General features: G+C 40.8%; 1 protein-coding gene across 1 annotated transcript; it reads left to right on the top strand.

Annotated features, from left to right (window-relative positions):
- Positions 1 to 3056: 3056 nt before the first annotated feature.
- On the top strand, positions 3057 to 27602 carry LOC102445418 (beta-Ala-His dipeptidase-like). Its single transcript, XM_006121402.4, has 12 exons — positions 3057 to 3208; positions 5721 to 5828; positions 10138 to 10281; positions 11026 to 11188; positions 13074 to 13156; positions 13252 to 13449; positions 16051 to 16135; positions 18777 to 18937; positions 20383 to 20547; positions 22366 to 22507; positions 25408 to 25555; positions 27376 to 27602. The coding sequence occupies exons 1-12, from the start codon at positions 3206 to 3208 to the stop codon at positions 27437 to 27439; spliced, it is 1464 nt and encodes a 487-aa protein (XP_006121464.1). The 5' UTR covers positions 3057 to 3205; the 3' UTR covers positions 27440 to 27602.
- The last annotated feature ends 21 nt before the right edge of the window (positions 27603 to 27623 follow it).

The raw sequence follows: 27623 nt of genomic DNA on the forward strand, positions 1-27623 counted from the left end.
CGAGCTTGCCTTTCCCAGGTCTCCTTCTCCCCTGGGATCTCGGCGGCTAAGTAATCCTCTACCAGGGAGACCGCATCAGCGAGTGCCTCCGGTCGGTGCTGTCTCACTCACCGTTGTGCCCCCGCTGGGAAGATCTGAATAAATTGTTCCAAGACTATTGTTTCAGCCACCTGGGCCCCTGTTCATTTATCGGGCTCAAGCCACCGCCATCCTAAGTCCCGCAACTTTTGGGCTATCGCTCTGGGCCGGGCCCCCGGGGGAAATTGCTCTGTGCGGAACCGTTGGCGGTACGTTTCCGGATTGATCCCCATCTGGTCAAGGATAGCCTCCTTGACTTTGTAGTAATTAAGGGCCTCCCTATCTTGGAGACTTCTATACGCGGCTTGAGCCGGCCTGGTTAAATATGGGGCCACCAAGGTGGCCCAATGCTCATCGGGCCAGCGGGCGGCCGTAGCCACCCGCTCAAAAGTGATTAGAAAAGCTTCTGGGTCATCCCCGGGCCCCATTTTCGCTAGGCGTATGGGTAATTGAGCCAGATCCCCTTCCTCGCTTGACACACTCGGGGCGGTGGCAATTCCCACGGGGTCTTTTGAGGCCCATCGCTGGAACCACCGGTCCTGTTGGGCCTGGTGTTGGTCTGCCAGTTCCCTGACCAATTGTCTCTGCTGCTCTTGTTGTTGAGCAGCTAACTGCTGCATCAATTGGGTTTGCTGTTGATGGTTCTGGCGCTGGTGCTCGGCCACCCAATCTAACAGCTGTGCCGCATCCATTTTTCCCTACCTAAATCTTATTGCGTTCTATGACTTGAAATCCCCTTACTGTAGGGGTGTGGGTCCAGTACCCACATTCTCCACCATCTGTCACGCGCCCCTAACTCCTCCCGAGCCCATGTGGGAGCGAGTCCTCATGTTAATGGCACGGAGGTCCCGGTCCCTACCTTTGTTCTGGGCTTGTAAAGTTAAGGGGTTAGGTATCGGCCCATGCAGGTGAGATTACGATAGGCCAACCTACCACCCTGCAAGCCGTATATCTCCCTGGGGTTGGGTAATAGCCACCGGTCATTTAGCGGAGGTCTTGATGTCCGTCGCGGTGTTACCCGCCACGGCCTTACATAGGGGTTCCCTCAGGAGTAGGAGTTCCCCGGAGGAATTACTCACTGCCCCTCCTTGGGGGTGGGGGAGGAGTGTTATGGACGCCGCCAGGGCGGGTGCCCTCGCCTGAGACCTCTGCCGTGGGCTCTCACACACTCCGTCATCTGCCCCGTCTCTTGGGGGATGAAGGGGGATGTTGTTCTGCACGCGTCCTGGGGTTCGGGCTACCTCCCCTCCGGCTGCTGCTCCCCCGGCCTCCTGGTTCTGGGCGGTCCCTGCGCCTGCCTTCTGCTTGCCCGGTTCCCCCGGTCGCCTCTCCGGTACTCTGGCCGCTTCGGACCCAGCTCCTTTGCCTCACGTCCGGCGTCTCTGGCTGCTTCTGCCCCTCTGGCGTCTCTGGCCGCTTCCGCCCCCTGCCATCTGATCCACGTTTCTTTTAAACGCCGGGAGGAAATCTTGGCGCATGCACAGCACCGCCGGGGGGGGGGGCCGCCGCCCTCTCTCCCGACCCCTAAGGTCTCGGGTCATCTACAGGAGGGCATGGGGATGGGTCCACCCCGTCACAGTCACTCTTTTCTTTTCCAACAGGATACTGATCTGCAAAGGCCCAATATTTGCTACTACTTAGCAGAGGAGAAACAGTATTATACCCATTTCATAGATGAGTAAACAAAAGAACAGAATTGTTCGTGAAGTGCCCAAGGTAAAGGAAGGGGTTGGTAGCAGAGCCAAGAATAGGACTCTTCCTAATACTCAGCTCTAACATAACATCACTGTCCCTCATTCAGCTTTGCCTTAGGACTTGCTGGAGGTTGGAACTCTGTATTGTCTCCAGTCCATTAAAACAGATCACTGGGGTTTGTCTACACAGCACCGTTACCTCGAAATAAGCTATGTCATTTGCTCTATGCAAACTGCACAGCTTATTTTGAGGTAATTTTGAAATAGCTTATTTCAAAATTTGGCACTGTGTTTAAAATAAGGTACTATTCCGACAAACCTCTTAACCTTCATGGAATGAGGATTACTGGGATGCTGGAACAGTGTGCCTGTTATTTAGAAATATATTTTGAAATAACGGGTGCATTTAAAGACATGGAATTGCTCTTTTAGGATACTTCCGATGTCTCGAAGTAGACCTGCTGTCTTGACATAGTCTGAGTTCTCAAATGGATGGTGTGGATTCGGGACTGGGAGAAGACCATAAATGTCATTTAGTCCTTTTGATATCTTCGTCTCCCTGTGCATGCTTAAAACACAGCTAAGCTTCTTCAAAACCTTTGATTTCATTATAACTGCTACATATCTTTATAAGTCTTTAATCTTTGTAAGCAGCAGAGTCTTCAGTTCTCCTCTTTACCTGGCATGTTCAGGTTTTCCAACGTGTTTCTGCATGTCTGTAATGTAAAGCAGTTAAAAAGCCTTTAATTTCACATCTGCACTTGCAAAGCCCTTTGAGAGGCATTAACCGCAGCATTTTTCCAAAGTCAACTTTTTCTGTGCTGTTTGTTTTTCTTCATCTGCTGCAATCCATGGAGCCCTGTTCTGGATTGTTGAGAGCTTAGGCTAATTACATTGGAAACCAACTAAGGCCAGAACCCAAACACTCACTTTACTAGTGATTATCTTTGACCAGCATAGTGGGGAGACAGAACCTTCTGCCCTAAGATTCTCAGGAACTAATTTTGTAAGAACATTATAAGAATGTTACATTCCTTAATAAAAATGTCCTCTTTATAGTAAGACCAGATAGTTCAGGGAAGGAAACACCTCTTCTTAATTTGTCTCCGGTGAACCATAAAAATTGGGGTTTAGAGGAGAGATTTATTCCCTCGGTAAACTGGTATTAGTCAAGGCAAAATACAAACAGCATTCTTTCCAAGTTTATCATGGTAACCTATGTAGTCTGAATCTAAGTAAATGTGACAGATGTTTGTTCTACAGATATCATTAACAAAATATTTGGAGAGACTATATAACTAATGATAATCAGGAGAGAAACAAGGGTATGCAGGAACTTGATATAAAAGGAAGCCAACACAGGTCAGACTGTTATCCTGTTGTGACGACTACCACCACTGAGACACTTTTGGAAACTGCTGCATTCCACAGCTATGGTAAAGAATTTCCTGGATTTTTTTTTATGCTTTATTGTGTTTATATTGCACCAGGCAATTATGCTACAGCTTAAAGAAAGTTTAAACGTTTTTGAAAAATCACAATATTTAGAATCCAGGAGTGTATTCTGTTTGGGGAACCTCCTGGCACAGAAAGATGTATGAGAGAGCCAGGCATTTTGCTTTTAGTTACTAACGAACTGTGTGTGTATGTGTGTGATGTATATTAAGCGGATGATAACACTGCAGTTTTGGCAACTATAGAAGAGCTATCATTAAAATCAGAGAGAAATAGAGGAGAGAACTGTGTATGCAAAGAGCAAAATTACTCAAAGGAATTAAGGGAGGACTTAAAGCACATTTTAAAAGATTTAAATGATTTTATAGAGAATTAAAAGAATTCCAGACTTCCTAGGTTTATCATGAACTTAGAGAAATTTCATCTCTTCAAGGACCCAGACATATTTCCACTGAAGAGCCAATGGGAAATGTTGTCATTTTTTGGCATCAGGATTTGGCACCAGTTATGGAAATTTCAGCAAGAAAATCTCTTTATTTCTGCTAGAAAAAAAAGTGAGTGCAGCTACAGACGTAAAATTAATAACAGTAATTTATATAATACATGTGCTTACTTCACACTTTTCATCTGTTGATTTAAAGGTCTTTTACAAAGGAAAATAAATGCCTAGACTAAGTTAAGCTATGCATCATATGCATTAACCTTGAAGAATATCATCTGATTCCCCCTTTTTAAATTTTTCAGAGGATTTTTACTATTTTAAAAGTCAAATCCTGATCCCAGCCAAGTCACTGGCAAAACTCTTATTGAAATGAAAACACATTTGGTCTTGAGTGAAGAAGCCAAACGATGGCCAAGTTCTCTTTCTCTTATTTATCTTGTGCATAGCACCACACGTGTGAACAACATTTGAAAAGAAGAGCCAAACTAACAAGTCCCTTCCATTTACTTCAAGGTGCTGATAGGAACTCAATAGCTTGAGTCCAATACTTCGCTGAGCTGCAATGCTTCTTAATTCAATAAGTAATACTGGGCGAGAGCCGAAGTCAGTAAAATTGAGCTCACATGGAGTGGGGAGGAACGGGCAGAGAGAGCAACTAGTACCACACCAGGGCAAGGGAGGGCTTCACAAGAGTGGCACTAATTTATCCAACTGGCATAGGTACCACAAGGCTATTCCTGTGCTCCCTCAGGTATCTCACATCTCTGCATGATACGGCACCTCTCTCCCCCATCTTTTTTAAAATCGAGTTTGGCCATTTTTCTAAAACAGATGCTCCAGGTTAAGCAGGAATTATTTCAGGGATGTTCTGTGGCCTGAGTGATGCAGCCCCAACATGCTCCCTGCCTCTTTTCCTTTAAAAGGGTGTGGGGGAGGGGATATGGGTGCCACAGGAGGACGTGAAGAGTACCTCAGCACAGGGGGAATTCTCAATGGCCACCTTTTGGGCAGCAAGGCTCTTTTGTGCCACTTGCTGAAGAGTCTCTAATGTATGTAGATTTTATAGCGCAGATTCTCTCCCGCACTCTGTCTCCTTTATGCCAGTCTGCCAGTGCAAAGGAGCTGTAAAGATGGCAGATCTGGTTGCACGGGGATTCCCGGAGCATGAGAGAAATCCCTGAAGGAGATAGAGTTACTATAGTCATTCTTATACTGTTCCCCAGTCATAACTCCCTGGCTTTGCAAGGCATCCAGTTGCACCTAGAATCACCAGCTTTCAGAATGTCTTCAGTGCTCCTCTACATCATCCTCAGAACAGCAGCCCCTCAAAAGTACTAGACATACATTTTTATCCTCTGAGGCTGAATATAGGCCTACAAATACAGTAGATACTTTTAAAAAGTATACCACATCTGAGGTAGAAAAAAGCATACCACTTCTGAGGTTGTGGGATGGGAATCTGAAGTACTGATTGTTGTCATACTAGCCATTTCCTTCCTCTCCTAATCCAGCAGTTTTCCTTCTTTCCTTATCTCTGTAGAACATGTCAGCTGCTCCCATCAGGTGAACGGACCTGTGTTGTTATAGTGGTTGCTTTAAAGGTTTTCCCATTCTGAAAAAAATCCCAGTACTTAGAATGGGTGATACCAGTGTCACAGGTCCATAGATCGGTGCTGTAGTCGTGTACACTCCTAGCTTTTGAATGGTCCCTAGGAGTAACAGCTTCAGTGTAGCTAGATCTACAAGCGGTCTCACTCAGTTTTCAGGGTAACCCATGCAGTGTCACTGTCTTCTGAGACTGAACCTCTGGGGCTGCTACGATCCTACTTCACACTGTAAGTTCTGATTATTAGAAAGCAAGAATGCAACTAGAAATGGAATAACATGAGATAAATGTCTTCCTAGATGTTTAAGCACTGCCTCACACTGCCACCCAGGCTATTCATTGCAATGCCAATATATTTGCCTGGAAGCACACTATGTGAACATTGTCTAAAGTCTGAGAATCAAAGGATAAACTTGTTTTACAATATTTCACATTTCTTTTGCAGACTGTCTTGGTGCTTGCCCTATTGTTCATGTCACTTACTACAGCAGGATCTGTGCCTTCAGATCAAATATTCCAGTATATTGAAGAACATCAAAATGAATATGTGCAGGTAAGAATATTTGTGCTGCACAATAAGAATTTGTGATGTAAATTTTTAGTAGTAAGCATTCTCAAAGTAGGTTATACTTCTTTTTTTTTTAAATCCTATAATGGATCAGTTAGCCATCATATCATATTTGGTATTTTACTTCTGGTAATAATATTCTTTGCTCTTTACCAATGAAAAATGATATAGATATATATGCAATAAATTATTTTTGGATCATCTTTAATTTAATAAGAGAGAGTGGCAATAACAATAAGTACTTTGTTCTCATATAGAGTTTTTCATCCATAAATCTCAAAGTTTTTTTTATAAAGGAATAAGCAGACTGGTATTAGCTTCCTGTTTCTTTCTGCTAATAAACTTCAGCTTTCTAATAGGGCAATTATTTTTAACAATAAATAGGAATAAGAAATAAAAAAGGGCCAAAGCCTCACCATTGGAGTTTTTTATCTACTAAGTTATGCAAGATTTTTTTCCTAGGACTTAAAGTGTTCCATGCATCTGTAATCACAGAACTCTTCATTGAATACACCCCTTTGCCAAACCTTACTATAAAGCTGTGTTCTAAAATACAAGCTTTATATATTTATATACTAGCTGGTGAGACCCATTGTTGACTGGGCAAAGTCATTTTGAATAATTACACTTACAGGAAAATTCAAGAAATTGAATATATGTAATAGAATTTTGTATTAATGTTCTTGCAAAAGGAAAGTAAAAGAACAGTTTTACATTTTGTAGGATTTCAACTTCAAACATTATTCATTTTACTGAATAATTACCATACATAGTAAATTTGAATTAGAAACTCGTAAAGCTTCTATTACTCTTTCTGTAACTAATTTGAATTATTTTGTGATTTGTAACAGTAAACATTTTCTTTGCGCTAAAATTACAGTTGAATAGGTGACTAGATTTTAATTTTGTTAGCAAGTATTTTATGAACTCTAACCATAATAGTCACTCAGGAAAAACAAAAATAATTATTTAAACTTTTCATCCAGCATATTCCAGTGTAAAAAGTAGTGCATTCAGCTAATTTAAGTAGCAAGATTATTTATGCAAAATGTGGTATCTGTAGGTAATCACAAAGTATTACTTTATTTTGCACAAACAAATCCACAAACAAACTCTTCAAAATATATAATAGACTGGTGCTAATGCTTATGGAGATAACCTTGAAAACATGATCTTTGTGCAAAACGATTCAGTGTTGTCTTCCTCATTCTGCAGCCAGCCCGAAACAATACATCTGAACTGCCCTGTTAATTTTCAGAGTTTTTGACATGAAATCTTAAAGATGACATTTTAAATGTTGAAATTAACTATTCTGCCACTAATTATGTTAGCAGAAACATTCAGCTAACATGAGTCATCTGTTTCCTATCCAGCTATCAAAACTTCCAGCTTCTTCCATGGCAACTTCTACTATGCATCACTGAGAATATAAAAAAGCGTGCCATATGGGTAATTGGAATTGGGAGAGGTACAGAAGGGGGGACACTTTAAAATAAACAACACAAGAGTCAATAAATCATTTTCATATTTAATTTATTAGAAAGCTAAAAATCAATGAACCTGCCATACATTTTCAGGATACACGTTGAAATGCAACACCATGCGATTCCATGTTGCAGTTTCTTAGAGCCCACTTCTAAAACACTGGTCCATACTGAGTAGTACCTTTCTACACAGGCTTTTATTTCAACAGGACAAGAGTGGTGCAACAACATACAGCCGAATAGGAGTACATTTGGCAGAATCAGGCCTTTTGGATTTCCCTATGAAATGTGTACAGTTTATAAATAAAAAGTTGTGCAATGCATTTTAATAAATATCAGCTTTGCAAATTTGACCTGGAATCTGCAGCTTAAGCTGAATTCTATCCTTCAGTTTATCATTTTCGGCGATAAAGGTTCTGAGGAAAAAATTAGGCCATCACTAACCCTATATACCTTCTTGGTTTAGGAAATATGTCCTCAGGGACACCTGTGCAAAACCATTTCCTTCAATGGATTTGGAAAAGTGCAACTGTTTGGAATTTAATAAACAAATATAACTTTGCTCTCTCTCAACTGTATTGGCTCTGCCGGGCTATCATTAGTGAAAAAAATAGAAACTTATTATTACTGCTAAGAACAACAAAAAAGAAGCAGACTTCTGGAGTAGGAAGGTACCATTCATCTATAATTAATTTGTATAGTAGAACCACACTTCAGTTTATTAGCTTTTTTAACTTGTTTAACCTACTCTGTTCCTAGTACAACAATGCTCTGTAGGGGAAAGAGGACCCCAGGCCCATGAAGAGGTCATTGCAAATTCAGGTCATAGTTGATATTTAAAAGGTATGTGACCGAAGAAAGAACAACGACAGTGATAGTCACACAGTACAGAGTGACTCATGACTATGAGTGCCAGCTTCGGGGTAGACTGTCAAAAATCAGGGCAGAAACTGCAAACTAGTTGTATGTTCTCTAATTAGTTTTTGTCCAATCCAGTGACAAATACAAACTCTAAGGCATTACAACAGTCTTTCTACGGCATCACAGACCGTACTCTTGGTCATTCCAGTCTGTCTTGATACCCAGGCAAAATGGACTATGTGATTGATGGCTGTTTTATACCAAAACTCACACAATATTCAGATTACTCTCAGTATGAAAGGGCCAGTCACTTACCCAGGTAAATTGTACTTGGCTGTCAAACCAAAGACAATTCCTATAGCCAATCTTGTGATAAACTAACTACTAAAGTTTAAGTAAAAAAATAAAAGAGTGTTGTTTATGAGGTTAAAACAGGAAACACACACACACACATACATTTGTCTTAAAGCCTTAGATTTAAAAAGGTAATATAAACTTCTGTAATAGACAGTTCCATGTGTCCCTTAGGGCTGACCCATTCCAAGCAGCACAAGATGGCCTCTTATGTTTAGGAATCTTTGCCCCTCAGAATCTAAAAAGCATAAAGATCCAGTTTCTCCACTTCAGTTTTATCCCCTTTACTCCAAAATTCAAACTTATAGAACAAGTATCAGCGCCTGACTCCTCTTCATGTGGGTGGGTAGAACCCTGCACAGATACAAAGTTCTATTTGCGGATAGAAATCTGTATCTACTGATGCACAGGTCTCTGCTCCTGAGAACTGCAGCTGCCAAATGAGAAGAACGTGGTACCACTGCTCCCAAGAACCAGTGCCCCATGCCATCTGCACTTGCTGGCAGTGCAGCTGTACTGCTTACAGCCCCACCCCCAGCAGGCTATATGGCTCCAGACAGAATATGTGGCTGGGGCCAGGGCCAGAGGAGTTGCTGGTGTGGGGGTGCTGGCTCTTGGGAGTGGTGGCAACATGTTTTTCTCATTTGGCCACTGCAGTTCTTGGGAGTAGAGCCTTATAGGTCAGCAGATACCAGTTTCTATCTGTGGACATCCACATCTGCAGATAGAAATTTGCATCTGGATAGGGTTTGATAGGTGGGGAGGGAAATCAAACAGATCTTTGTCCTTTTGATGCCTTGCAAAAGCTCATGTGGTTTCAAAGGTCCTCTTGTAATTAACAAGGTCCTCTTGTTAATTACACTAATTAATCCTTCTTTTCCTATTTGGTGAGTTACACAGTAACAGAAGTTTACAATGAAAACTCAATAGAAATGTATACCATGGGAGACCAACATGAGGATTAATACTTGCAGCATCTGACAAGCATTGTCTAAACCAGAGGGGGGAACCTTTTTTGGACCAGGGGCTGCTGACCCACAGAAAAATCGGTCAGGGCTGCACACAAGAGGGAAGCAAAAAGCAAAGCAAAACAAAACAAAACAAAAAAGTGCACCACCCAAACCCCTAACTGGCATGGTCCCCAACTGAGGAGAAAGACACTCCCCACATTCCCCTTGCCCATGAGAACCTATGGGGTCCCAGCCTATTAGATTTTGTGTGTTCTAGCCCAACTGTGGGACAGCAGAGAGCTGGAGCACCAGTGCAGACTCCTCAATGCTGGGGGTGGGGCTCTGAGCCTCAGGGGACAAATCCAGGCCCTCAGGCTTGAGGTCTCCACCCTCCCCCCCCCCATCTAAACACTAAACACATTCTTATAACTCTACTTTAACTATACTAACACACCAGTGAACTAGACTGGTTTTGGGGAATGCACTTATCAATGTTGAGTGAGGCTCCGGGCCTTGGCTTGAGCTGGCACTAGTCTGTCAGTCACAGTGATGTTTTCAGGTAACTTTCATTTCAGAAGGCTATGACGTCAGTTTAGAGCAGTACATTGCATGTAGAACATCATCTTCAATTTTCTTATCCTGCAGAGACTCAAAGACTGGATAGCCATAGAAAGTGACTCCAATGACCCTGAAAAGAGACATCTGGTTACAAACATGATGCTCTTGGCAGAAGAGAGGATAAGAACATTAGGAGGAACAGTTGAGATGGTTGATCTGGGCATGCAAGAGGTAATAATTTTCACTGTGTTTTCAAGATACAAATCTAAGTATCTCTAACAGTCATTGTTTAGTACTATAATCAAGTTATCTAAGGGCTGCACAAATTAAGAAGCATGTGTATAACATGGGTTACCACCGTAACTATGGTTTATCTTTGGCTTTTGTAGCAATAAATAAAATCAGTGTGCAAAGAAAGCCTCATCTTATATATACAGGTACCAACAGTGTAATCCTGGTGGGTGCCAGGAGGCAGCAGGAAACTTTATTTTTGTTCCTGACTCCTGAGGCTTAGAAGAGATGCAACTGGGTGTTAGTGGTCAGCTGCTTCCCAGCACTAGATCTCCCAGAACTTTTCCTTATCCCCTTAACTCCAAAGCAGTGCGCACACCCCTGATTTTTTTTAATCTTATGTGGTTACAGCCAGGACCAACCTCCTGTGACAAAACGTTTTTCATATCCCTGAGACCATTTCTTATTTTGTGCTACTGCTAGCATGGTTACTCTTTTGCTGCCTATTCATTGCTCCAGAAAATTATATATATTCTATAACAGCCTTAGGATATAGATTTTTGTCTGTTTCTATAGAGCAAGTATTTGAAAATCTTTTTTAAAAGACAGCCCTAAACAGAAGACATTCAAAAATCAAGAGATGTAGGATCAAAATCATTCCTGGTGCAAATTCCAGTGACTTCATCATCATCATTTTGGAAGCCCCTATGAATGTCTATATTGAGGCTCTTTTATTTATTTTAGCTACCCAATGGCAACAAAATCTCTTTGCCACCAGTTATTCTGGCAAACATTGTAAAAGATCCCAAAAAGCCTACTGTTTGTTTTTATGGACATCTGGATGTGCAGCCAGCAGAAATTGAAGATGGATGGTCAACAGAGCCTTACATATTGACAGAGAAAAATGGTAAGAACTTGAGCTACTTATATTAAGACTAAGAAAACTTTCAGCAACAGGCGTATCATATATTCAGTGAGACCCTTTATACTAAAGCAGTTTCCGTACTATGCAAGAAAAGAGGAAAAGCATTCAAATAACATAGAAGCACATAGTTTAGTTCAGGTAAAAAAGAAGACCTCCTGGGAAATTGCCTGCCTTTTCTGTGAATAGATTTTTCGCGAAAATGCTTTGAATTTGTCCTTCCTTTTGCAAAAATAACCATTTGTCTTAAAAATAAGACACATAGAAGATCTTGGGCCAAATTTAGGTTGTATCTTGCACATATGCCCACACCAGAAATTAGTGGTGAAATTCTGGCCCAACTGAAGCTATAGGAGTTTTGCCATTGACTTCACTACAGCCAGGATTTTACCTGAGGTGTCCAAATAGACTAGAGTATAACTTCGGTGCCTTGCTTCTAGTTCCTGTGTTAAACCCACCGAGTCCATGTTTTGCTGTTCCTCCGTGACTGGAAAAACTGGAGAGTTCTGGGGCAGGAGGCATAGTTAAGATATTTAGCTCCTTTGATCAGCTATTCTACTCCTATGCCCCTCTCCATCTATATGGCTTATATTCCTGCTGAGTAATTTGTGGCTACGTCTAGACTGGCCCCTTCTCCGGAAGAGGCATGCTAATTTCTAACTTTGGAATAGGGAAATCCGCGTGGGATTTAAATATCCCCCGCGGGATTTAAAGAAACATGTCCGCCGCTTTTTTTCCGGCTTGGGGAAAAGCCGGAAAAAAGCGTCTAGACTGGCGCGATCCTCCGGAATAAAGCCCTTTTCCGGAGGATCTCTTATTCCTGAAGGTAGGAATAAGAGATCCTCCAGAAAAGGACTTTATTCCGGAGGATCGCGCCAGTCTAGACGCTTTTTTCCGGCTTTTCCCCAAGCCGGAAAAAAAGCGGCGGACATGTTTCTTTAAATCCCGCGGGGGATATTTAAATCCCCCGCGGATTTCCCTATTCCAAAGTTAGAAATTAGCATGCCTCTTCCGGAGAAGGGGCCAGTCTAGACGTAGCCTGTATGTATGTCTGTGCTAAATTTGTGGGCATTACTGGTCTGATCAGAATAAGAGTGCAAAATCATATTGATTTTGTACTACTATTTTCTGCCAGTTTTGGAAGGCAATGCTGAAGAGAGCCTCACTTTAGCCCATGCCGTTTAACTTGCTATAATATTTCTTCTATTCAACTTTTAGCTATCAAAGAATTTTCATTAGAAATGAGTGTACAAAAGGAAGGGGGTCCAATATTAAACATCTACTACAAGTAAATATGGACTTTGCAATTATTACAGTACAAATCCAATACTGGAATTTGGAATAGCAAAGTTTGAGTACTCCAGCTATATTTGAACATCAGAGGGACAGCTAATCCTATCTAGAGGAGACCTTGTTATTCAAATGCTGATTACTGTACTTTTTCTACAGGCCACATATAGCTCTGTTATATACACAACCTGTCCAAACACTATTTTAGTTATATGCAAGATGCTAAACATTAGAAAGAAATACTATGGAGACTGTAAATACTTTATATTTATTAATGGTTTAGAGTGTAATTCTATTTTCAAAATTGATTCAGTTAAATACTGCATTCTGGGACCGTATATTTATTGTGTCCTAATGATTTCCATATCAAATATGTTCAGTTTACAAGTAAAAGCCTGGTAAATTCACCCTGAATTCATCCCGAGCACTGAAAATCTAGCTGGTTTCTTTCCTACTTATTCGGTGCACAATGATGAGTAACCAGATTTCTACAGATCAAGTTTGTCTATACACCTGTGCAACACCAGTGTCTGAATTAACTTTATTTGCTAACACAGCCTCATTCTATTTTGTTTTAAAGGTAATCTTTATGGACGAGGTGCCTCTGATGACAAAGGACAAGTTCTGGCTGTCCTGAATGCAATTGAAGCACTTCAAAAACATGCATGTGATTTTTTCCCCTTCTTTTATCAATAAGTTTGTTTTTTTCAACTACGTAATCAATTGCTTATAAATCTTTTTGAAACATTTCCTTATAGGAACTTCCTGTTAATGTCAAGATTCTGCTTGAAGGTATGGAAGAGGTAGAGTCCACTGGGCTAAAAGAACTAGTTGAAGAAAGAAATAGTACATTTTTTTCTGACGTTGATCACATTGTGGTCACTGACACTGCATGGATCAGCAGCAAACCCGGTATCACATATGGAACAAGAGGAAACTGCTACTTCCTTGTGGAGGTACAGTGCAAGAAGCAGCAAGATCTTATACTCTCATTAATTGAATATTAGCTTAGCATTTATCAAGTGGTTTCATATTTATCCAAATTCACGCACCATAGCCCTATTGAATATATAATCTCACAGAGCTAAAGGTACAGGACTATATAATGATTCCATCTCTGTTTTATATGGTAGTAATTTTAAGGTTGAACTAAAGGAATCACAACTTTTTAGTACTGTTATATAGCAATAACATGTAAGCACATTATGGGTCAATTAGCCTTTCAGTTATATCAGTGCAATCTCACTGAAATTAATTAAGAGGACTTGTATCATCAAAGGACTTTACAAAACATTAGCTAATAAATTAAGAATTTCCTTACATGCCACTCTTTATCTGGGATTTTGAAATACATGGGATTTAAGACTGCACGCAGAGATTTATTCTTGGTACGGGTAGTGATCTTTCTTGATAAATTATAACAAAAAGTCACAGTATGATAGCAGAGAGAGGGGAAAGGCAGAAGTCATGAATTTATAATGACACAAAACAGCCCACACTATTTTAATCAAAATATCTTGTATTTTCCATAAAAACGACTTCATTCTCACCAATCTATTAGCTTAAAATGATTTAAAATACTGATTCAACAGCAGTGCGGTAAGCTGGAAGTATAGCTCCTGCTTTTATCTGTTAGAGAAGAACAGGCTACCCAGAGGCGTATGGGATAGAAGGACATCTTTATTGCTGATTCTTGTTCCATCTTGGATCCCTCCAACCTGGGATGCGAGTGAGGAACCAATTAACCCCAGATGCACCCTTTTATCTTAGTACAGGTTGGACCTCCCTGGTCCATCACGGTCAGGACCTGACCAGTCCCAAATGAGAGAATTTGCAGGATCAGGGGAGGTATCCTGCCACTGGCTCCCAAGCCCATTGCCTGCCGCTGACAGGTTGCCTCAGCAGGCACCCTGCCTTCCCCTTCCCCAACTTCGCTGGGCTGCTTGCCCAGCTGCTGCTGGCTCTTGGGGTAGCAGAGGCTCCGACTCTTGCCACGGTGCTTCAGCCCCACACATCTGGGGGTAGCCACAGAGCTCCAGTCCTAACCCTGTGCTCCAGTGAGCTGCTGAGGGGCTCTGGCTCCGTGCTGCAGGGCATTGCTGCAGGGCTCCTGCCTTGGCCCCGTGCTCCAAGAAGCTATCGGAGGACTCTGGTCCCGTACTGCCATGGGGCTCCAGCCTCAGCCCCAAACTCCCAGGGACAGCGTGGAGTTCTGGGGCTGCCACGAAGCTCCAGCCCAACGCCAACCCATGCTGCTGGGGGAACCAGGCCCTGCCCCACGCCACTGCAGACTGCCACAGGCCTCTGGCACCAGTCTTGCACTGCCCCCAGCTGGGCTGCCAACCCTGTTTCTCTGGCCTGGGTGGCCCTCCTGCTCTTAGGCTCCCGGGCTCTCTGGTCCAGGAGCATCTGTGGTCCTGCTGGACGACGGATGTTGCCAGACCAGAGAGTGCTAGTTTTTGGTGGTGCAAACTGCATGTAAATATCCTTATCAATTACATCACTTTTTAAGCCCTAATTTAGTAATGTGAACACTCATATAATGCATAATCATGACCATGTGATGACTATAGTTATACCTACCCCTGTTTACTGTTTACAGCTTTTTAGTTGATGTTAGCAATTCTCACATCACAAAACTCCTTGAATCAGCAACTTACAAGGGGGAAGTATATGTGACCCTGAATGTATAATTCAGTGCGAATGGGAACAGATAAGGAGGGTAAGGAGGGAGGATAGCATGGTTAACACATAGACCATTCATGAAAAGTTACATCCTGGGTACAGCTCGGTGCTTATCTATCCCAAGCAAGTGGGGAAAGAGGAGTCAAAACAAGTCTGTAAACCAACAGAAGCGGGGTCTACTTGGCTGTGCCCAATAACCATGGTTGCAACTACTATGACCCCTTATTTAACTCTTACACACCCCAACATCATCTTCTTCAGCACTGCTTCTCTGTCTTCATTTCTTCAAAAGGCAACTAGGACACCAGTGTTGTACAGGCAGCTCTCACCATGTCCGCTTCCTAGCTATGTAAATGCCAGAATGTTTTACTCAATAAAACAGAAATGTTGTGCCATTTCATAGCAAGCCCACCCCCAATGACCGGAGAAAAAAATGAAATGGGGTGCACAATTTTTGTGCCGAAAGGTTCATCCTGATTGTCTAGAAAACATTTATTCTACAGTGCATGTGGAATAGTAGCAAACATTTTAATACCATTCAACAGGTATTCAACATATTTTGCAAGATTGTCAGGCTAGTCTGTCAGCGTCAAAAGAAGTAAATGGATAATAGAGTCTTTAAAATTAAATAAAAAGTATTTAAAGAAAGGTGCACTAGCATACTTGGTTCTTTTCTTCAGAGCTGGAAAAGTGAACAAAATTACAAGCAAAACAAAAAAACACCACCACATAAATGATAGTGATACACCTTGAAATCCTGAAATAAAAATGACCATAGATTTTTCCTGTTGAATTAAACTGAAAACGTGAACAGCCTTGTCTATGGTTTGCAAAGGAAGTATCAGCTGTGTTTATCTATTCTACTTTTTCAGGTGGAATGTGCTAAACAAGACTTACACTCAGGGAGCTTTGGAGGATTATTACATGAAGCAATGAATGATTTAATATTTCTGTTATGTAAGTATTGCTTTAATCATCTAAAGGCCTATCTACATTGCAAACTTAGGCTGATTTTATTTAATTCACATTTGAGCATCAGATTTACTAATTGTGATTTTGCATGTCCCCACTAGGCGGCTGTGGGCCGTGGAACACATCCTCTCTGCAGCAGATTGAAATTCTAGCTAGATATCAGTGTTTCTTTGGCTGATTCAGGGCACTGCCTGCACAGACTCTCCCATTCCCCCTTCAGCAAAACACACCACTATCTCCTAAATGCTCCATGCTGAAGGCTTTCATGACCCTGGGCATGCATGTTCAGCTATGCTGCTGAGCTCTTCACACTGCTTTGATGGGAAATGAATGTTCAAAAGTTTCCAGGGCTTTTCCTACTCTCCTGGCTTAAGAGCACTGGAGTTCAATGTACTTGCCAGAGCATTCGCAATGGAGCACTCTGGATCAATACCTGGAGACCAGTAACTCTGAATTACAGTACACAGTGTTTACACTGCCCTTAATTTGAGGTGAAATAAAAGACAGGACTATGCAGCACTTTAAAGACTAACAAGATGGTTTATTAGGTGATGAGCTTTTGTGGGCCAGACCCACTTCCTCAGATCAATTTGTGACTGAAAATTGGCATAGTCCTGTCTTTTGTTTCAGCTAGACCAGACTAACACGGCTGTATCTCTATCACAATTCTTAATTTGAGGTGTGAATGCTGCCTCAGGCTTTATTCCACTGGATCAGGTTCAGTACAGGGGTCCATTTTAAAAGCCTAGTAGGTCGATGGAAGAGCCTGTGCAGTGCAGACACAATCATTACAAATTCAACCTAATGCTAAATATGTTGACCTAAGCTCCTAGACTGTGTCTACACTGGCACCCTTTTCCGTAAAAGGAATGCTAATGAGACACTTCGGAATTGCAAATTCCACATGGGATTTAAATATCCCCCGCGGCATTTGCATGAACATGGCTGCCTTATTCCTAGTAGGAATAAGGGATCTTCCGGAAAAGGGCTTATTTTCCGCAAGATCCCGTCTAGACTGGCACTTTTCTCCGGCAAAACCCCGAGCCGGAAAAAAGCAGCAGCCATGTTCATGCAAATGCCGCGGGGGGTATTTAAATCCCCCGCGGAATTTGCAATTCCGAAGTGTCTTATTAGCATCCCTTTTCCGGAAAAGGGTGCCAATGTAGACACAGCCCTAGTGTAGACCAGCCCTACAAATAAACACCATGTCCTAGGTCTGTCATGTTCCATTTCAGAACATACCAGGTATTGCTCTTATTTCCACCAGCTATTAAAAAGCACAGGAAAAGAAAAACATGAATTACATGTACTGGGCTCAGTACTAACATTGATCCTCAGGCAAAACTCCTATTAATTTCTGAGAGACATTTTCTTAGTAAGGACTAACCAAAAAAGACTTCTGGTTTGGATCCATAGCATGCATAATTGCAAGTGCTCCAGCATTTGATCCAATGGTGTAATTTATGTAGAACCAACTTAATTTAAATGGGCACTCACAAAAACCCGAACACTGTGTGACAAGGGGTAGCAGATTTAGATAATTTATTTTAAAACAGTACAAGCCACCTGTGTGACTTTAATGTGTTTGTTAACATTGCAACCCCAATTCTGTTTGTTGTATGTACTGTGTGCTGAATAATAACATGAAAAGATTCTATGCTGTTAAACCATACTGGACCTTTATTAAAGCAATTATTTACAGAAGTGTCATAAATGTAGTTAACATCCAAGCTATGTTCAGACAAAGACTTCCTAGTGTCCCAACTGTTTCTTCCTGCAACTCCCACTCCTCCCTCCAAGTCCTATGGGGGTTACTGGCCAGTTATTCATTTACATTTTCCTGCCCTGATCATTCTCCTTTTTCACCTCCTCTCTTGCCTAGGTGTCTCTTCAGGAGGATTTTTCCTTTGGAAATCTGCTTTCTCTAGACCATGTCAGAGTTCTATGGCTATTTCTACACTTCAAGCTGGGGTGTTATTCCCCTGCTTGTGTGCATATATATTCACACTAGCTCTAAACGACCGCAGTGTATAAATAGTAGCGTACATGGGGGTTGGGATGGTGGCCTGGATAATGGTAGCAGCATCAGAGCCACAGGTAGTGGCAGACAAAGCATGGCCGAGCCGAGTACTTTCCCAGCACTTACCCAGTAGTTTCAGGTGAGTAAATATTTAGCATGATGGCGCAGCAGCTCCACAGCTATTTATGCTTGTGCTTGCTCGCTGAGCTCTAACGAGTGTCTACAACAGCAGGGAAATTTCACCTGTGGCTCATAGTATAGGCTTAGCCCATGTATCCACAGAGGGGTCACACATTACTTTCTCAGGAAAAAGTGTGGTGCCTTTCCAATTCCTGTTGTTCCCAGAGACAGCAGTTCATTTCAGGACTCAAGTGTATATCTTCCACGTGACAGTGTCTTAAGCTGCCACTAAATCACAGCTGAAAGGGGTTAATTGTTTAAATGATATAACATTAAGGTCAGCTAGAGATATTAAACATGAAAACTATCTCTGCAGAGTTTTCTCAAACACTTTTTTGGTGCAGATTTCTGTTGTCCCTGTAGAGCTTATTAGACATGAATCTTTGTTTTGTAGCCCAATTAAAATTCATTTGGATTTTTCTTCAGCCACTCTTGCAGATTCTTCTGGTCATATCTTGATCCCTGGAATTTATGAAGCAGTAGCTCCTCTAACTGAAAAAGAAAAGAAACTCTATGAAGGAACTGAATATGACCTGGATGTTATTAAAGCCAAATATGGAATAAAACAGTTTATTAACAAAACTAAGGTGTATGTTACATTCATTCTGTATTGGTAATAGATTTTTTTTCATTGCTGGTTTCAGGCTACTCAGATGGAATAATAAATTATAGTAATTACTGAAGTCAATGGGGCTCTTTTTATTGACATCAATGGGCTATGAATCAGCTACTAAAACCACAGGTTTCTTAAGATCTCTTCTTGGTCTCACTAGTGCTGGGACTCTATGTGAGGTATTTGACTTAGATTTTAGCAAGCTCCTCAGGCCAGGGACAACTACTTCAATATGTGGTGTTAACACAATGGGACCCAATCAGAATTAGGCCCTTTGGACAAAACAGCAACATATTTATAAATGATGGTAGTCAAGAGCAATTTTTGCTTTGTGAGAGGCTCGCAGATTGCCAGAACTCTAAAGACAAAATTCTGCTCTCAATTGAATAGATACTTCATTGTTGGTTGCCCATGTAACTGAATGCAGAATCTGACCCTATGAAGAAGTCTTATTTTCTAGTACAGCTATTTCTTGGAAAAAATGTGCACAATTCTTAGAATACCTGTTGAAAAAGTGGCACCTTTGTCAGCAAAAAGATAAATGGTCGTTTTCAGTGACTAACATGAAGTAAGGTTTTGATTGTCCCAGTATATAAAACTACGGACACACTTTTTTCACCAGTCCCTCCAAATCAATCTTCACTGAAGAATGCGACTCATCTGACCCAAAAAAACAAAAAACAAAAAACCACCTCATCTAAAGATTGGATTTCCTTAAAATACATTTATTAACTTTAAAATATTGGTAGCTGATCTATTTTAATGTAATTTATGTTCTTCTTCCAATGGCCAAATGCAACATCCATTACCACTAAGTTGTTGGCCCATATCACAAGGAAAATGCACTGATTGGGCATTCTAAAGATGCAAAATTAGTGTAAAATCTGTATTTCATGAGGTGTTGTTTGTTTTGAATGCTCATGACTGATATATCATATGAAGCACCTTAAATCTTGAAGCTAATGTATCTACTTAATATTTATATATATTTACCTGTCTATCTACTATTTATATTTGAAATATTTTATTTCATTGACTTGCTTTCTGGGCTTGAGAAAGGGGAATTCTATGGAATTCTATATTGGCAATATTGTAAGTGCTTGAAACCTGGACATCTTTATACATAATAGATTTTATAGTTTAATAAATGGATCTCTTTCATTTTGCTACAGTGAGTTAGCTTTAAGAAAAAAACAAGCTGTGGAAGATTTGGCGCATCAGTCTCTAGGCTGATTTATATATAGCACACTTAACATATACAAAGAGTGGTTTCTTTATGTGGAAATAATAATACTGAGACTGCTTGTCTAAGAATCATGTATGCATCTGTTGTGAAGTAACATGAAGTGCTAGCTAATTATAGATTATTGTTTAATATCTCTTCTGCTTTAATATATTTACATATTTTTATATCTTCAGGAAGAATTATTAATGCAAAGATCACGTTATCCATCTCTTTCCATACATGGAATCCAAGGAGCTTTTTCTGCACCTGGAACGAAGACTGTTATTCCTGCAAAAGTAATTGGAAAGTTTTCAATACGGCTGGTGCCAAACATGGAGCTGTCTGTAGTAAAAAAACAGGTAGGGTTTAACAAATCCCTCCTTTATTAATTCCTCCTATACCCGTTAATTGTATTCACCCACTTCAAAATTAATTACTTCTGCACCTATGACACTCATCAGCAAATTGTCTTGTCTCAACATTTTTGATGCTCTGACCCCTCCTGAGCTGCACTTTGTGTTGCTTGGTTGTAATTGAGCATCTGAGTGTCTGTTACATAAGGGCTGCATCTAGACTGGCAAGTTTTTCCACAAAAGTAATTGCTTTTGCGGAAAAACTTGCCAGCTGCCTACACTGGCTGCTTGAATTTCCGCAAGAACACTGACGATCTCATGTAAGATTGTCAGTGTTCTTGCGAAAATGCTATGCTGTTCCCGTTCGGGCAAAAGCCCTTTCGGGCAAAAGGGCCAGTGTAGACAGCTGAAAACTGTTTTGCGCAAAAAAGCCCTGATGGCAAAAATGGCGATCGCGGCTTTCTTGCACAAAACCCCCTCTAGATTGGCACGGACGCTTTTCCGCAAAAAGTGCTTTTGCGGAAAACTGTCCGTGCCAATCTAGATGCTCTTTTCCGCAAATGTTTTTAGTGGAAAAACTTTTCTGTTAAAAGCATTTGTGGAAAATCACGCCAGTCTAGACTTAGCCAAGGAGAAACAAATACAGGGACATGTATGACTCCAAGGAGAGCTATAATAAACAAAGAACATGTTATATATGTCATACTACAGTTTCACTATCTATAATGTACCTATCCCAACAACAGAATCTGGTTACAATTAATCTATAATCATTCCATATTCCTCTGTCTGCAAATCTAAAACCATCTAACTTTTTCCAAAATTGAACAAAAATGACATCCATCAGAGTCTAATAAAACTATGATTTCATTCTCGGGTTAATCGGTCACCACTTTACTTTTGAATAGATGTTAACAGCCCCAACAAATGAAGATCTCTGCACCAGCAAATGTGGAGGAGTAGAGTACTGACAGTAATGAAAAACAGCATGTCTGGGACTCTTCTCACATTCCAAGTATTAGAGAGACTAAGTGGGTGAGGCAATATCTTTCTTTGGCTCAAATTGTGTTGTTGGTTCAGTAGAAGATACTACCTCATCTACTTTGGTCTCTAAGGGTGCGTCTACACAGCGTCTACCCTAAACTCAAAATAAGATATGCAATTTGAGCTATGCAAATTGTGTATCTTATCTTGAATCTCTTTAGAAATAGCTCATTTTGAAATTTGGTGCATCTACACAGTGTCAAATTTTGAAATAACATGCTATTTCGAGCCATCCCTTATCCTCGTGCAACGAGGTTTACCGAGACGGCAAAATAGGGCACCCGTTACTTCAAAAATATTTTGAAATAACAAGTGGCTTCTGTAGACGTGGGGTAGCTATTTTGAGATACCTCCGATATCCTGAAAGAGCCGTGAAGTGTAGACGTACCCTAAGGCAAGATCTACAGTAGGGAGTAATGATGAACTAAGATACACATCTCCAGCTATGTAAATAGTTTAGCTGGGGTCAACATACCTTAGATCAAGTTACTGCAGCATCTCCATTGCTAGTGGTCAGTGGGACAAACTTCACTGTCAGGTCCCTCATACAACTTGATCCAGTGGAATACTGGAGTTGATGACCAGTTCAATCAGTGGTAAATTTACCAGGTCTTTACTAGACCCACCAATCTCCTAGTGTAGATAAGGCCTAATATCCTAAACATGGCAGATGTGCTTCTGACAAGTCAGCATTTTAAATAAATGCATACACATAGATATTTACTTAATTCAGTACATAGAAAAAAATCATTTTCATATCACTACAATTATTTTCTTTAGGTGACTGACTATTTGAACAAGAGATTTACTGAACGGAACAGTCCTAACAGCTTTAAAGTAACCTATAGAAAGGGATCAAAGTCCTGGCTAGCTGACCCAAATGAACCTCAATATTTGGCTGCAAGGAAAGCAATTAAAAGAGGTTTGGCTATTTTATAATATATGGATTATTTGCTAGATAACTACATCACTGTTTGAAATTATTAATTACAGATACAAAACCAGATTATTTCCCTTATTCTGTCTGCACATGTTCTTATTGTCCACATAATACTTTCTAATTCTGATGTATTTATTGAATTACACTTTCATACATAGCCGCTTTTATTTTTTGTTCATATGAGCAATATTAATGTTCTATGCCAGTGATCTCCAATCTTTTTAAGCACAAGATCACTTTTTGAATATAAGTGCAATCCAGGATCTACCTCAGACCCAAATACCCTTGCCTCACCTCCTTCCTGCCCCTTCTCCGAGCCCCTGCCCCTGCTCAATCTGTCCTTCCTCCCTCCCTTCCCCGTTCTCCTTTGCTTTCACCCAGTAGGGGCAGTGGGTTTGGATACAGGCCCTGGTCTTGGGCTAAGGGATTTGGAATGTGAGAGAGGCTCTGAGCTGAGCCTGGGGCAGGGAGTTGGGGTGCAGGAGGGGGTTCACAGTACAGGCGCTGTAAGTGAGTTTGGCTCAAGGGGCTCAGGGATAAGGATAGGAATATCCAAGGGGCTCAGGAATAGGACAGAGTCTTGGGGTGTAAGAAGGGATTCATGACTGGGTTAAGGATTCAGGATTCTGGCTCCAACTGGACACTGTTTACCTCAGGTGGCTCCTGGATAGTGGTGAAGTGGGGCTAAGACAAGCTCACTCCTGCTCTGGCCCTGCACCACTCTCAACAGCTACCAGCAAACTCCCTCCATCCCAAGCCCTGTACCCCTAATCAGTTCTGTGGAGATAGAATACAGAGTGGAAGAGGGGGCACCCTGGTATCAGTGCCCCCTCCTCTCATAGAATCATAGACCTGGAAGAGACCTTAGAAGGCCAGACCCCTGCCCAAGGCAGGACCAATCCCAACTAAATCAACCCAGCCAGGGCTTTGTCAAGCCAAGACTTAAACACATCTAGGGATGGAGACTCCACTACTTCCCTAGGTAACCCATTCCAGTGCTTCACCACCTGTCAGCCGACGGTCAGGGCAGTGTGTGTGTGTATGTTTCAGAGAAAAGGTTTAACGTCTGTGTCTTTACTGCTAGGACCGGGGTCCTGTCACAGAGGGTGGCCAGCAGGCCAACAGACGCCCTGTTATATAGGAAGAGCTTATTACACCTTAGATTTTAGCTGCTAGAACACAGGGGTTCCTTCGCAGCGGGCAGCCTAGGAAAGGCTGAAAAGGTGCCCCAACGGATCTTGTCACCTGGGAGTGACACAGATCCAAACGCCCAAGCTCTCCCTATGTCTGTCCCTTTATGACCGGCTGAAGTTCTTTTAAATTGTGCTTGGTTCTATTACAGCAACTGAAGGAGTCAGGTTAAAGCTTAAACAGTTACGGGTTTATTAAGGAAGCTTATACATGCATATGGTTACAATGGCTATTGCTCTATTTCTTAAATGCTAGCAAATATATATATAGATCTTAAAAAAATGGTTACAGGAAAAAGGTAAAAATAGAAAATAGAAATAATGGTACCAAGTGACAGCTTAATCTTTAAAGAGCTCTAACACTATGTATATATATACTTAAACAAAGGACCACATCCAGGTACAATTTTTACCCCTTTCTGTGCCTCTCGACTCCAGCGTGTCAGGCCAGGGCCGGTCTCTCAATTCCTAGGAAAGACGAATACGAGGTGAACGTCCCCTCTGGAACCTCGGGAGATCAAACACCTAACCCGACCAGCAGATAGATGGTAGATTGACACTCTGAGAAAATGTGCTGCTGGACCCATCTATATACCCCTGGGGGCCCGTATCCTCTTTCTTATCTAAGATGCTGAATTGTACTGGTCCGTTTGTGGCGCCAGTTCTTACAAGCAAGTTTCAAGTTAATTTACACTTGCAAGAGAGAGATATCTAAATTGTGCGTACTAGACTTTTTTTTACTGGGCAAGAGATTCCTCCCCCCGTGGACGGCTGTGTGTTCGTATCAATATGGGTTAAGTCAAGGACACTCCTTGGCAGCCTCTTGGTCAGCAATTGGCGTATCTCTGTTTACAGCCATTCACGGTCGCAGCAGCCTGGGCCTTCTGTTCTGTGTGCCCTGCATGCTCCAGGCAAGCAAAAATGGATGTTACAAGGAGGGTTCCTGTCTGGCTACACCACCCTCCTAATGAAATAGTTTTTCCTAATATCCAACCTGGACCTCTCCCACTGCAACTTGAGACCATTGCTCCTTGTTCTGCACAGGAAGCAGGAGGCTCTTGGAAGGGGGTTCAGTTCCAAGGCAAAGGGCAGGAGAGGTGCAGCCAGGGAAAGAGCAGCAGCTGAAGTGCTGTGCTTGATAGCCTCTTGACCAAAACACTCAGGATCACCTGTCAGAGGCTCCAAGTTTTACCAGTAGATTCCAATCTACTGGTTGGTGACCATTGTTCTATGTTGATCATCACATGTAGCACACATAGATGTGTCATTCATGCCTTTTACCACTTTTCATCTTCTGCTGTAACTTGGTTTCACATGAATATGGTTAACAGGAAGACCCCCTGTGCCCATATAGAATAACATTAGTTTCAGAACTCCAAGTGGATGCAAAATTCCATTGTAAAGTCATTTGTAACAGACAGAACTTTAAGTTAGGTACTAGATACAGCACACAAGCAAATCACCCTAGTATGAGTGTGGGTGATTCTAATATTTTGAATCCAAGGTTAACGCAACCAGAGCATCACTTTTTTAGAGGAAAATGGAAATATACTTAAGTCCCCTTTAGTCCCTCCAACAGAAAATGACGTAAATAAATTTATATCAGAATAATGTCTTTAGTTATATAAAAGCAGGAAGGATACTGCATTAATTAATTTTTATGACGCTTATGTTGTTGTCTTCACTCCCTAGTGTTTGGAAAAGAGGCTGACATGATCCGTTCAGGTGGGACAATTCCAATTGCCACAGATTTTCAGGAGCTGACTGGAAAAAGTATAATGTTATTAGGAATAGGAGGACCTGATGATGCTCCACATGGGCAAGATGAAAAGATCAGCAGGTATTTTTTTTAGTGCTGATTTTCTTAAAAATCATAAATACGGTAATTTAGAAGAAACTTGGAGTGTTAAGTGTTAATATTGTTTCAGAAGAAAAAATATAAATACTGTGACAAATAAAAAAATATGCTATGAATTTGCATTACTTTTTCAAATGTACTTTTAGAACTCCCAAACGTAATTTTGAAAAAATGGTGTAAATGCAGGCTCCTCATCTCAAGTACCATTTTTTTCCTTCCGAAAATGTTGCATTCAAATAAAGCACAACAGCATAGTTAGATTTTTAGGAACTAATCATTTGAAAACATCCAAGTTGAAGAGTTACTTTAAGTAATCAAGTTGGTTAAAATGTGTGTGAAATGTGGATGCTTTCTTTCCTACTTTTCAACATTACTCATTTCAGCCCTTGTATTGCTATTCTAAATACTGGCAGTAGTGAAATTAATTGGAGTTGGCACAGTTTTTATCACATTATCAGTACATTTGGTTATGCATGATTTCTTGAATTAACTAAAGAGGAGCAGTTTCATAAAAGAAGCATGAGGGAATATTTTGTTTTTGTGAAACTATAATTAATATTTGTATTTCATACTAGCTACTGAAAGCAGCTGGGAGGTAAACATACTGAATAATTTAAAACTAAAAAGGAGGAATATATTTTAATTAAATAAAAATCTACCTCCAAGTAATCTATTGAAAGTTTTATTCTTGATGCTGAACAATAATTACATAAAAATAAGTGCTTATTAATTGTGCATTAAAATCTTTCTAATTTGGAATTTGACCACAGTCTATAGCTTCTGTTCAAAAGACTGAGGTAAAACATAGGGACACAGTCTTTCCTCAAATTAGTTAGCATGTGTGTGTGCACCCGTGTACGTGTATGTGTGTGTCCCATTGACATCACTAGGAGTTCCATGACTGTAACCAAGGGTATAATTTAGAGCTTAGCTCTGAAAACACATTACTTGAATAATTGTTTTCAAGTGAGTAGTACCAATTATATAAGTTTTCATAGGATTAGGTCTGTAAGGCATGAGCCAAAGCCAACTGAAGTCAATAGGTGTCTTTTGACTTCAGAGGGCTTTGGATCAAGTGTTTAGGGTAAAATTTGTAAAAGGTACTTGGTAGACAGGAGTCTTAAGATGCCCAAATACCTTTAAGCATCTAGCCCTATATGATTTAGGAGCCTAATTCCATATTTTCCAAAGTGACATTCAAGGAGACTTATACTGCCAAGTCAATTGTGAAAATGGGACTTAGATATCAAAATCATGTTGGCCTTGCAACTCTAAGCAGAGCAAGAGTCTTTATACCTTTTAAAAAGTGGGTCATGGCTCCTGAGGTCATTTAGGCACTTTAGAATTTTTTTCTCTTGTTCTCCTTAGTTATGTTGCCTGAACTGATAGTGAATGATTCAGGCTTAAATAGCAAACAAAACTGAAGACAAAGCAGTCAATATATTTATCTGACTACCTGAGTTATTACATGTTCATGAGGATTCATAGATTTTTAAGGTCAGAAGAGATCACCATAGTGATTATCTTGACTGACCTCTTGTATAACAGAGGCCATAGGATTTCACTTAGTAACTTGCCTAATAGCATTGTTGAAGTTCAGCATGTCTTTTAGATAAGCATTAAATCTTAATTAAGATTTTTCCATCACCTGTCACACACTCCCTGATAAGCTTTAGAAGATTGTCTTTACTGATAATATGTATTTATTATCATTTATTTCCATGTGAAACAATGTTTGTATGTCTGAAGAGCTCCTATGTTATGTACACTGAAAGTATACTGTTTGCTCTGTTTTCTTTTAGGTACATTTACATTGAGGGAACAAAACTATATGCAGCTTTTCTTCAAGAACTTTCTACTGTATAAAGAAAAAAAGAATATGACTTAGTAAATCTTTATAACTATCCATATTTTGGAAGGTTTTCTTGATAAGCACAGAACATACTGGATTTCAACATTATCTTGAGTTGTTCTTTTTCCAAAAATCTTAATTTTAAAAAGAAATTGAACATAAAAATCTTATAACAAACACAGTGCATATGACTATTAT

Source organism: Pelodiscus sinensis, chromosome 2 (assembly GCF_049634645.1).
Source record: "Pelodiscus sinensis isolate JC-2024 chromosome 2, ASM4963464v1, whole genome shotgun sequence".
Classification (NCBI taxonomy): Eukaryota; Metazoa; Chordata; order Testudines; family Trionychidae; genus Pelodiscus; species Pelodiscus sinensis.

Bases quoted from the DNA above. Each gene is read 5' to 3' on its own strand.
- LOC102445418 (XM_006121402.4), top strand. The intron at 13,157-13,251 runs GCATGTGATTTT...ATTTCCTTATAG, and splicing joins TTGAAGCACTTCAAAAACAT to GAACTTCCTGTTAATGTCAA. The intron at 16,136-18,776 runs GTAAGTATTGCT...ATTTTTCTTCAG, and splicing joins TGATTTAATATTTCTGTTAT to CCACTCTTGCAGATTCTTCT.